The sequence below is a fragment of the Cygnus olor genome, chromosome 9 (assembly GCF_009769625.2).
Source record: "Cygnus olor isolate bCygOlo1 chromosome 9, bCygOlo1.pri.v2, whole genome shotgun sequence".
In the NCBI taxonomy this organism is placed as follows: domain Eukaryota; kingdom Metazoa; phylum Chordata; class Aves; order Anseriformes; family Anatidae; genus Cygnus; species Cygnus olor.
The window spans coordinates 16705815-16718097 of NC_049177.1; the positions used below are offsets into that span (position 1 = coordinate 16705815).

At 55.8% G+C, this 12283-nt stretch overlaps 1 protein-coding gene across 1 annotated transcript; it reads right to left on the reverse strand.

Moving 5' to 3' along the window:
- Positions 1 to 1713: 1713 nt before the first annotated feature.
- Positions 1714 to 12133, reverse strand: NPPC (natriuretic peptide C). Its single transcript, XM_040567858.1, has 3 exons — positions 11883 to 12133; positions 10394 to 10703; positions 1714 to 9154 (listed from the first exon to the last, which is right to left on the reverse strand). Exons 1-2 carry the CDS (start codon positions 11973 to 11975, stop codon positions 10407 to 10409), a joined length of 390 nt encoding a protein of 129 aa, XP_040423792.1. The 5' UTR covers positions 11976 to 12133; the 3' UTR covers positions 1714 to 9154; positions 10394 to 10406.
- Between the last annotated feature and the right edge of the window lie 150 nt (positions 12134 to 12283).

The window sequence follows — 12283 nt, forward strand, 5'->3', positions numbered from 1 at the left end:
CTTTGAGGCTGCTTTAGGCTTGTCGTCCAACAGCACTTGTTCACGTGACTGTTTGCTTGGTTCTTGATGTTACATTATCAGAAGGTCTGACTAATCTCCCTGACGCATCTGGGAGGCAGGGAATTTCTCTTCCCGTACTGTCAGGAGTTCGTCTTTGTCCAAGTCTGCGTGGAAAGATCTGTGGCGAAGCCGGTAGCTGAGCCCAGTCTCCTGAGCCGAAACACCTTTGCTGCCTGGTAGTGGGAGGTTTGAAGTTTTGCTCTGCCTTGGGCCAACTGATTCCTTCCTCTGGGTCTAGCTCTGTAGTTTGGCTCCTGTGTTTGACTTCAGTCCATGGTGGAAAGAGAGGGGCTTTCCGCGAGCGGGAAGGGGAGCTGTTCGAGCAGAGGGCTGTGACAGTGCTCCAGTCCTGCAGCAAAAGCTGTCACCTGCACTTCCTTGTGCAATGCATGTGCCTTCCTCTTACTGCTACAGAGTTCTTTGCCAACTGCGTGTTCTCAGTCCTCGGCTACGGGACTTGATGTACAGTTGTGAAAGTAAATTCCTCTCCCTTTTCTCTCCTGCAGTGCAGGCACACCAGCTTTCAATCCTGAGAGGTGGCTCGAAATGCCTCCCATCCAGCTGCCTCTGGGTCAAGTCCCTTGGTTTCTGATTCTTTACCAGCTCTTTGCCCTGGAAACTCTAGCCAAAAGAGTCGCCAGTGAAGGATACGAAATAAGTGAATAAGCCCAGAGCACGACGCCTTCCCTTATATCTCAAGGGAGCTCTTGCAGTGGAGCTGTGCTACCTTCTCCCAGTGTTTCGCTTCAGGAGGTGTAGGTGGACTTTGTGTACCCACGTCTAATGGGTATGTGTGATGAAGATGGACTGAGTCTGTTCCTGGCTTCCTGCGTGGGTGACTGCCGTGTACTGGTCATCCAGTTCCTCACAAGGTCTGACTAGCGAGGGGAGGCTCTGTGGACCTCAGCTGTTCTGTTTCCCTCACATTTCTGCTATCAGTCCCGCAAAGAGGCAAGAGGAATGCAAATGCCTTCGGAAATCAGTTTAGCTCCTCAGCAAGCCACAGTCCGCTGGGGAAATAGACGTGAGTTTGGCATCCTTGATGTTTGCTCCCTGCCAGTTACAGGAGCCACGTTAGTTCACGGAAAGCTTCTTTAGGGTGTTGGAAGTTCCGGGTTCATCCTTATGTTCCTGCTGTTCTCAAAGCCTGCGTGGGGGCGAGGGCCCTATTTACACGTCTGTGCACGGTGCCTCTGAGCAGCAAATAAGCAAGGGAGGAAACAGCCCTTTGAATAAAGAGCTGTCCCGTGCCTGGTGGTGACAGAAGACCGAGAAGGGATGGGGCACTGGAGGGAACTGAGCTGTTCGCGTGTTTGGCTTTCCTGGCGTGCCAGCGACACGCTCGGTGCCGCAAAAAGAGGGGGGTGTCTTTGCAACGAGCCCAGTCTGAGATGAGTCATTAACAAATGACATGCACAGAGTACCTGGGGGAGGCAGACAGCTCTGCAGCAGCTGGTTAATGAATCTGGCTTGAAGGAAAGGGAAGCTGTTCCAGGAATGAAGCAGAAGGCATAGTTGTTAACAGGGAAGGATGCAGGAGGTGCTGTGCCGTTTGAGAAGGACGAGAGCAAGGCGGTGTTGTCTCCCTGCGCCTGCAGAGAGGGCGGCAACTGGGAGCAGAGTTGGCTGAATGAGGGGCTGGTGGGGGCTGAGCTGTGGGGGATGTCTGCAGAGCTTAAATGTGCTCTGGGGACAGAGGGAGGTGGAAGCAGAGGTGGGGTTGGCGCAGACTCCGGTGTATTGCATGTGCCTGCTGCAGGCAGCTGACACAGCTTGTCTGAGCGCCGCTGGACACTGCTCCCTGATGTGGGGAGAGCATCCTGACCTCCTTTGGTTTATGGCAGCACCGGGCTGCTCCAGCTTCCTGCAGGACTGCAGCAGGACAGAGTTTGAGCTATTGAACTTCCGTTTGCCTCCTCCGCCCGGAGAGATGGAGCTGCCTTCCCTCCGCTCTTCAGGGCTTTATTGTCTAGCTTCGTGTTCTGCAGCTCCGCTTGTACTAGTGCTTGTTTAATATGGAGTTGAGCACTGAGCTGGAAAATGGAAGAGAGGATCTCAGCTGATTGCAGTGCTGGTAGACTGCCCTAGCCCTAAAGCTGTGCCTCGTGCTAACAAATGTCCCTGGCATTCCTGCTGTGACTCAGTTGATACCCACTAACATCAGGCAATTCTGGAACGTGATAAAGCAGTGGTGGTATCTCTCTTTTCACAAAAATATTTTGGGTGAAAATCTATAGCCCTTTTACTTTCCTCCCACCTCCTTAAATGAGCTGAATGCTAGCTTAGTCTTCTGTTGAGAACAGGAGGTTCAATTGGTAATGCTGACAGACCCTGATGGGTTTTCAGTTGAGACCCATCCTGCAATCGGTCTTGTGCAGGCTTCTGAAATCCCACGGATGCTCACGGAGTTGCTTCCAAGTCTGCCCTGCTAAGGCCATAGTAAAACTGAGGCTCAGTTTTCAGACCAGCAGCCGAGTGCCACGGAGCCTCTACCTGCTTGGGAGGTCTCCCTCCACGGATGGGGTGCAGGGGTTGGACTTGTAGGGTTCCAGAGCGCAGCTGGAGAAAGGGAAGCTTTTGTGGCCATAGAAGAGAGCGGTGGCAAGAGATGACTCTTCTCCCACCAGCCCTACAAAGTGGATTTTGCTGAAAAGCTTCCTGTTCCTGGAAGAATGGAAACTGATGCCGAACCTAGTGGGTGGTGGTTGTTATTTTTTTAGCATTCTGCCCATCCTGTGATGGGAAAATGCATTGGTTCGTGTGTCCAAAAGGGAAGCTGAGTTTATTCACCGCAGGAAAGGTGGAAGCGAGTGCTGTAAACGTAGAGAGCTGTATTAGAATGTGGCAGCTCCAATGAGTAAATCAGACTTGCCCTAAATTTTGAGTTCTGTACAAGTTTGAGTGCTGTCTAAGCTGTTTAGAGAGGCCTCTGATTTTGAAAAACCAAACAAAGCCCCACCTCCTGCTGGGGTAAAACAGTCAAAGGTGACGCAGAGTTGGTGCTGCTGGCTGTTACTTCAGTATCTGAGCCTCTTACAAGCTTTGCAGTGGAGAGAAACAGCATTGCTCCTTATTTAAAGATGAGGAAAAGGATAAATCAAAGAACCTGTCCCACAAGTGTACAGACCCAGCCCGTCAGACCTCTGTCATCTACTCCTATATGGAGCTTTCTGGTTTTTTTACTCCACAAAGCCCTCTGTGGTGCCTGACCTAATGCAAGGCAACCAAAAAGCGAAACTGTCAACTTTATTTTTGCGTAATCTGAGGGCAGGTAACCCAGGGGCATCAGGAAAGGTAAATTAAAGTTTACAGGCGTCTCAGTTCCTACTTGTGACCTCAACGTTGTATTTTTATTGTGGATTTGTGACCTGACAGTCTGGTAGAATTTCTTGGCGGAATTTTTAGAGATACGTCACTGTTCCGCTCTGCTCCGTGGCGAAGGTCGGCGTCTCTCAGGGACTGTTGACATTTTGCTGATATTTCTTCAAGTTTGGCCCTACCGCAGAGGTAAGTGATTGAAGCTACAGAGGTGTGCTGCTAAGAGAGTGCGTGTTTACCCTCTAGCCTGCTTGCCTGCACCCCGCTTCTTAGCGGCACTGTGGTGGCTCCCCCGTTTCCAACTAGAGAACCAGGCAAAGGACCAGGCAGAGCAGCACTTCGCTCCCTGTTTGCAAACACACGGGCGCACGTTTGTTTCGCACAGGGTGCAGACCTGGCAGGATACCCTGATGTATTTGCTACAGGTTACAGACTGTGAGAGTGTGGTAGCTGTGATGAGCGTGGCCTTCTCTTGTCAAGAAGAGATGGACTGAGGGAACGTGCACACTGCAAACTGTAGGTAGTTAATGGGATGCCGTAAGGTCATGTACCAGTCCTGAAACGTGTATTTCCGTGTTCCGCAAACGAATTTGTGCCTGTGGTCCTCATTTGACCTACTTTTAGTGAAAGGTAAAGCACCTTTCCACAGCTCTAGCTCTCCTGTAGAAGCTTGTGAATCTTGATATCGTTGGGGTGTTTTTCAAATACTCGCTCACCTGTGATACCTCCTTTTCCAGAAGAACTGAGTGTGGTGGATAAATGAAGCCTCACTCCTTCAGAGATCATTTTTTTTTTTTGTGCTACTCCAGCCGTAGGTCTGTATCTTCATGGTCTGAAGTTTGGAAGTGGTGCTGTCTAGCTCTCCAGACTCTTCCTGAAGGCGCTGTTTATCTCACCAGCCCTGGTGTCTCAGTCACTGCCTCATGATCAGCACGATCATAAGGCTGCCTTGTGCTGATGCAGTAACGTCTTGGTGTTTCATTGTCACCTCTGCAGCTGGTAGAGAGCTCCGGTTCCTGCAGGATCACCTTCCAGCTGTGATGCTGTCCCTTTTACATCACGACTGTGAGATAACACCTCTCCTTGCCGGCAGACAGGCCAGGTGGGTAGGCATCGCTCCTCAGAGCTGTTTTGCACGTGGGAAGACGCAGTCTGTTGCCTGGTTTAGCATCCTGGAAATCAAGGACAAGGACATGGGATGGTTTCATAAATAAAGGGGCAAAGCACGGAGCTGTGTCCTATTCCAGCTCTGCTGCAGCAGGAAGCAGAGGGCAAATCAGCCCCTCTGCAGCTGAGTTTCCTGAGACAGCCCGTCTCGGGTGTGCTGGCTTTGTGACAGAGGTTTGGGAGGTGCTGTGGTCTCCTGGCCGGGCAGAAGTTCGTTGCACCTTCAGTTAAATCAGCAACGCATGTGCATGGGAGGGGAGAGTCTCAAAGCTTTTTAAGCTTTTCTAGAAGTCTTCCTCCTCCTGGGTATCACAGCCGCCTTTTCCCCAATGCAAATGCAGTGGTCCACTGTGGGAATGCTGGCCTGGAGTATTATGGGTAGTACGCCAGGTTAATTATGGAGGGAGCAGGAAAAATAGCCTATGCCGTCTGCAACAATATCAAAGGGATGCTACCTAATGATTTTCCTATTAGCTCTTTTCCCAGCCTGCCAGAGTCACTGCAGAAATGTCATTTACAAAGGCAGTTTGCAACTCATTACCCGGGATTTTCACTGTAGTTCTGCTCCAGAGAGCGTGGGCTTTTGCTGTGTGCCCCAACCTAATGAATTGCCTGATTCGGTTAGTGCTGCCATCCCTTCTGACAAGGTTAGTTGCTGACTGACGGGAAGGGGCCTGGATTCAATTCCCTTCTTGTTTTCGACTCGTGCTTGTGTCAAGAGCAGGCTCCCTCTGGAAGCTGCCCTGTGATCCCTTCCCTTCGTTTTTCTGCATTCTGAGGGAAGCAGCCCCTGTGCTTGGGGAATTTCTAGAGCAAGTGGCCTCCAGCAGTCCCTGCTCAATGCCTCGAGTCCCATTCCAGCTGGAAAATTCCACCGCTCCCCTGCTCTGGGCTTTTCTTCCTCTTCATTGGTTTGGGATTTGCTGTCACCTGAGCTGGGCTTTGTAACCCTTCAGCAATAAATGCCTTGGAAAAGCTGCATTAATGGTGCCAGGGAAAAACATGCATCGTGGCCTGGGAGAAGAGAACTGATTTGCCATGTGTTGGAAGGCAACCACGTCCTTATTTGTGGGAGCTCCAAGCTCTGCTCCGGCCTGTTTGGGCTTTGCGAGGCACTTTGACACCAGCCCTGGAGAGAACTCCTGTCCTTTTCCACTAGACAGCAGAAGATGAAGAGGAGAAATCAGGGCTGTCCCTCCCTGCGTTATATCACAATCGCTCGCACTTGAAAGCCGAGTGGTGCTGCTGCTCCTTTGGCAGGTAGGGCAGGAGATGTGCTGGTCCCGTGGGTGCTAGTGTGACCTCGGTGTAGAGAGGGGAGCTTGGGACGCCAGCCGCCCGCGCTTCCAGGTGTGCACACACGTGTCCACCCACCTCTGCTAAGTGCCAGGCTCTGAGCTCACTTTTAAGAAGCTGGATGCCAGCCCCCCGAGGCTGCAGCTTGCATCCGAGGCAGCTCTTGCTATTCAATTATACCGTGCCCGTGCTGGGATGTGGTTGGGGAGGGTTTCCAGCGCTGGCCCTGCATCCTTTTGCTGGATGTCATGAGGGTTTGACCCGGCAGGACCACGCGAGAGGCAGTGAAGTGAGATCCATTTCTTCCTGCTGCATGCGATGCCTCCTCCCTTCTTAATTGGATTCCCGTGTCCCCTCTCTTTCCTCCTGGCCTCATTTCCTACCGAGCCCCTGTCAGGGAGCCCTAATTGTGGCCTTATCGGATGCTCGCTGGGCTCTAATGAGCCGTTTCCGTTTCCCGTTCTGGCCCGTCTGCCAAGCCAGGAAGGTGCTCGTCAGCGCCCTGAAAGCTGACCTCTGCTCGCAGCGCCGCGCTGCCCTGCCAGCCCCTGGCTGTGCCGTGTGGGTGCTAAGGTTGAGTTGATCTGAAAGTTCTCCCAAGTGCACTTTCACCCCCGAGTGCTGCCTTCTCTCTTCCACGTCAGCTCGCATCCCTGCGTGGGCGTTTTGTTCCCGTCCTGCGGGCGGGAGAGCAGCGTGCTGGGGGACAGGGTGACTTACCCCCACTCAGGGGGGAAGCAGCAAAGCCAGGAGCCAGCTGTTATCCCCTCCTGCCCACTCTGCTCGCTCTCCTTTTGCCAAGCTCGTGCCCTTTTGTGATGCAGCTTTGTCCTTTTCCTCGGACTTGCTCTTTTCCAGGAAACCCGGTGGACAGAAGGGACCCATGCTCTGAGGCTGCTTTTCCCCCCCCCCCCCTGCCCCCGGACCTCACTCTGCAAAGGAGAAGTGGGAATCCAGACTGCACGCGACCCCGGGCTGCGATCTCTGAGATTGCCCCAACCTTGGCTCAGGTCGTTGCGCTCCCCGTAGGTAGCTGAGTTTTGTGGAGTGAATTCCTGAGACTGAATTCCCTCTGTCACCAGGCAGGCGGTTTCATTCTAGGTCTGGCTTTGCAACAAGAAGCCAAAGCTGGAAGGGAAACGGGCTCCACCTTGGTCCCAGCCTGTGGTCCCTGCTGGCACGTTGCTGAAGGACCAGGACCCGGAGGGTGAGGAGCGGTACCATCTCCTTACACCGCTGTTAGACCCGCTGTGCGTGGTCTGAGCAACAAGCGATTCCTTACTGCCCCGTAGGTTCGCTGGGTGATTGTGGACAGTCCCCTCTGACAGACATCTCTTTAGGAGCATCTGGCACAGCCCCTCCTTTCCTCTAAAAGCGCACAGAGCCAGCGGGGTGCACTTCACAGGCACGCTGTTCGCCCTACAGAGCCCTGGCGGCCGGTTCTCCTTACACAGGGGCATCTCGGGTGGGCTCTCGCTAACCCTGAGGCTGGGCACAGAGCTGCCCTTCCTGCCTGCCTCCCTCCGAGGTCTCGATTTTGCTCCCAACAGGCAATGTCTTAGCGGTCCGTCGGCTGCTGCTCCCCGTCCAGCTGGACTCTGGGCGCTGCGAGGTGGGTGCCTGCCTCTGAGGGAGGTTTTGCTCGTACGGGGCTGGAGACGCCACGTGCGCGCTTCTAACCTGATGATTGAGCTGTCGGGTGTCTGGCTGAATCCTCTTGTTCTGTAAAGCTAATGTTCCCTAATAGTTGGGGAGAGCATGGCCGGAGGTTTCTATGGTTTCCTGGTGGTTGCTAAGGGAAAGGATCTCTTTGCCTCTGGGTCTCGGTGACTTTCTTTTTGCCCTGTCCTAGGCGCCGGAGCCCAGCAGTACATAATGCTCGTTGTTTCCCAGCCCGCTACAATGGTTGGGGCATAATTTGTGACTCCCGTCACGGCTGGGCTGGGCACCCACCACTCTTTTTCTAAGGCCTCTTTGAAGAATGAGACCAAAGAGCCTTCGTGCAGGAGTTTGCCTACTTGCTGTGCTCCCCGCCCCCTCGCTTGCTGTGTCCTTTAGAGCTCCGAGTCATTTTAACGATTTATTTCATGCACTTTACATAGCAAGAAGCTGTAGCAACAGCTGTGTCCGTGAATCCTTACCAGGCAGCTCTCGGTATATTTTGGTCTGTCTATGTATTGTCCCAGGCACAGTTAAATAAACCTCTGCTGGAGGAAGGGACTTTGCAGCTTAGCAGCGAACGCTTGGCGAGCGAGAATATCAACAAGATACTTAGTAAGCTGCTGGATCCCAGAATAACAGCAACTCCAGCATCGAGCTCTGCTCCCGCGAGCACAGCCGGGGCCGGATCCGGTGCGGTCTCTTTGTTGCTGTCGGCAGGGACTGCATCTCCATACGGCCCCCAGTGGTACAGCTAGTTTTACGGAATGCAATTTGGACCCAAACCTGCAGACTGGAAGCGGTTAAAACACGCCCAGACCCAATGCTGCGCTTGTCACACCGCTAGCAACTCCGGATCTAGGCTGCCGAACGTGCTGGGCTTATTTCCACGGGTGCGATTCGGGATCTGGGCGATAGATGAGTTGCCCGAGGCCGCGTGCTCTCGCGGTGAGTTCAGTTGGGCTCTGCACAGGCTTGCAGCTGCACGCAGCGCCGCACAGGATTCGGTCAATCTGAGCATCACAGGATTGGGAGCAAGTTTACTTTGCATATGGGATCAAAGCTTAAAATATCAGCTGGCCTTTCTCTCGCTCCTGACTTTTCTAAAACATCTGAACAATTTCTTCTTTCACTCTGTTAAAATCAATCAATCTGACATTTAAATTGTACATGAATTTGATAAATAAAGACAGGTTACAAAATGCCACACGGAATGATTTTTTTTTTCTTTACCTTTTTCAACTACTTAGGACAAAAAATGTTACAATGCTTGACTTTTCATTTAGTTACATAAATAATTTTTTATAAATATCTCTTTATAAACAATATATAAATAGCTTTACAACATAAATACATTTATGCATGACATGAATTTACAAACAGCAATGTTATACAGCTGGCTTCATCAGTCTCTTGGAAAAGCACTGTCCCTTGTCTTGGTGAGTGTTTGTATATATAATATATATAAGATAGAGAGCACTTTTTAAAAAAATAACAAAACCAAAACAGCTGGTGCCATGACTCCTCGTACCGAAAAGAAAAACACAGCCACATCTTTTGTCCATTTCGGGGGGGTCTCTGCTCTTCTAGGCGTTGCCTGGGGGCTGGCCATGCCTGGCCGTGGTAGGAGAAAACGGACTGCTGCTTCAAAGCCCTGCAAGGAACAAGAACAAGTGCATGTTAGTATTGGCTGTGCAACAGCACTTCGCCGTTCCAAGCTGAAAGCCCCCCTGGAATAATCCTGGCATGGAGCTGGGGGGATGCTGATGTCAAACACTATGCTCGTGCTAAAGCCAGAAAAACTTTCCCCTTTGCCTTCTGGCTGTTGGGCATTAATGGGGGAGGCTGAGGGAAGCTTCCCCTTCCTCCCTGAGGGTCACTAAAGAGCTTACAGCCTTGTTCTGTGTGCCTCTGCCTCAGGCTCCCTGCCTCACTAAACCATTATCGGCCTGAAAGGACCAGATGCGGGAGCTGAATCCAAAGGGAGTTGGACCTAGGACTCCTTTGCCCCAGTCCAGGCTGAAGGTTTCTGGTCCTTGCACCCGGTAAGGACACGGTTTGGAAGCAGCGGGTGAGGACCTGACCTGGCTGGGAGACGGGCTGAGCATGTGAGGTGAAAAGCTTCCTGATGAGAATTTGATGAGGGAGGATGGCCGCGAGCTGGCTGCGCAGCACGCACTTGCTTTTTGGAGCCCAGAGCTGGGCGATGCCTTGGGAACTGAGAGCAGCTGGACGAGGGCCACCATCAGCGGGGGGACATCCCTCTGAGCAGGGCCATGGACCAGCGTTAGCATCCTGCGGGCCCTGCTCATCCCAAAACTCTGCAGAGCGTCGGGATGTCCGGATGAGGTCCTCTCTGTGCCTGGTTACCCAGCTGCTGGGCAAGGGCACGTCTCTGAGCCGGGCTGCCCCCAGTGCCATCGGGGAGGTGACGCTTCCCTCGCCCACCAGTCCCTACGGGGACACAAATCGTGGCTGCTCAGGCGCTCAGCCCGGGTTAGGAACCGCTGCCCTTTGCCGTCGCTGCCTGCTGGGAGGTGCCTGCGGGCTCCTGCATCCTCTTGGCCTCACAACAAATGAATCTGCGTGTGGCTGTGATGGGTACCTCGCTCACCCTATGACGGGTACCTCGCTCATCCTGCCACAGGACGTGTGCGCCCTGTAGGGCAGCCGGGGCTCGGAGCACCCCACGGGGCTGCACCCGACCTCCTTTCAGCATCCCCCACAGAGCCCTGGGGGCCTCCTCCCTTGGACAAGGAGCCCTGGATCCCCCCAAACACAGCCTGAAGCCGCCAACCACGGCCGGGCGAGCACGCTGGGGACCCTCCCGGCCACCTCCACCCCAAAAGGGCCCAAGCGAGCAGCAGCAGCGCCCGCGGGCAGCCTCACTCACCGCCAGGGGTCCCTCAGCAGCCGAGGCCGCTCATGGCGCCGATGCGGTCCAGCTTGAGGCCGAAGCAGCCCTTGCCGAGCCCTTTCTTCTGCAGGCCCTTGTGGCGGCGGCCCGGCGGGTCCTGCAGCAGCCTCGCCCAGCCCGCCCGAGGCCGGGTTTCGGCCCGGGCCTCCCGAGCCTCCCTGGGGCCGGTGCCGCGGCTCCGCTCCTTCTCCTTGTCCTTGTCCCGCTCCTTGTCCCGCTCCGCGCCCGCCGCCTCAGGCGGAGCCGCCGCCGCCGCCGCCGCCGCCGCCGCCGCCCCGCGGGAAGCCTGAGGAGAATGAGGGGGAGAGAGAGAGGGTCAGGGGGTGTCCCTCACGGCACCCCCCCCCCGCTGGGCTCCGAGCTGCACCCCCTTAACCAGGGACACCCCTCTCCCCCCTTGGGGTGCCCCCCTTGGGGTCGCTGCGGGGCTGTGTGCCCCCCAACAAGCCCCCCAGCTCCCGGTGATGCACCCCGGGACTGCTCGGGGCAGCCCCCCGCTCCCCAAAGCGGTGCCCCCGCTCTCCCCGTGCTGCCCACCCTGGGATTAGGGCATCCTCGCCCCCCGGCAGAGCATCCCCAGTGTGTCCCCTCCCTTGCTGGGGTCACAGAGCCCCCCCGCCAGCCCTCAGGCTCCTTCATGCTGGGGGGGGGGGGCGGTCCTTCTTCTGCGGGGTCATGGCGATGCTGGGCTGCACCCCTGTTTTGTAGAGTCGGGGGGGATCAGGGATCTCCCTTCCCAGGGCTGCTGCCCCCCACCCTGTTAGTGCTCTCTGCCACCCCCCCATCCTCTGGTTTCGTCACCTCTGGGGGCACACCCCCTTCCTCACTGCCCCCTGTCTCCCAGGCCTCCCCCCGTCCCCCTTGGGGCTGCAGCTCACCCCCGTTTATCTCCCCGGCTCCCCAATATCACCCCTTTCTCTCCAGCGACACCCCCCAGCCCCGTCCCACCCCTCAGCCCCTGTCCCCTCTCTGCGCCAGGTCCCCGCGCAGGTGTCGGTGGCCTCCCGAGCATCCTCCTGCTCCACAGCACCGCGGGACACCCAGCTCCTGGGGGTACCCGCTTTTGGGGTGCCCCATGCCCAGGGGCTGCTGTGGGTGCCCCTGCCTGGGCTCTGGCCTCACACCGTGCACCTGCACACGATCTGGGTCTCATCCCCATCCCCAGGACCCCAAACACAGGGGGGACCCTGGGGTGACGTGGGGGCCAGGGGCCAGCGGGTCCCTGCCTGGCTGCGGTCCGCAGGGTAAGGGGCACGCAGCATCCCCCTCCAGATGAAGGTTTGGGACTGGCGTCCCTGGGACACACACGTGGGGCAGAAAGGGGGGGGTCCCCTAGCACCTAAAAAGCCCCCGGGAACGAGAACCCTGCCGTGCACCCCAGGGTGCCCTCACATCTCCCCCTTCACCCTTAGGACACTTTTGGGGGAGCAGCGCCGGGAGAGCGGTGGGGCAGAGGCAGCCTTACCTTCTGTGGGAGCTGCGACGCCGGCTTCGCCTCCAGCCTGACGGAGAGCAGAGCAAGTAAAAGTCCACCAGCCAGCAAGGGTGAGATCTGCATCCTGCGGGGCAGCGCGAGCGGGGACGGGGGCCTGGAGGCACCGGGGAGCGGAGGGGAGCCCCCGGGGAGAGGCCGGGACGGGCGGGAGTCAAAGTTCAGAGCGGAGCCCCGAGGTCCCTCCAGCCGCCTGCGAAGTGCCGAGCCAGTGAACTTGGGCTTTCTGCTTCATTCATTTTATAACCCAACCTGCTTGGTGATGTCATCTAAACAACCAGGTCCAACCCGGCCTCCTTCACAATAGCAGGAATTTAAAGGGGGGGTCCCCTCACCCCTGGCAGGAACAAATGACACATCAGCCCAAGGCAGCG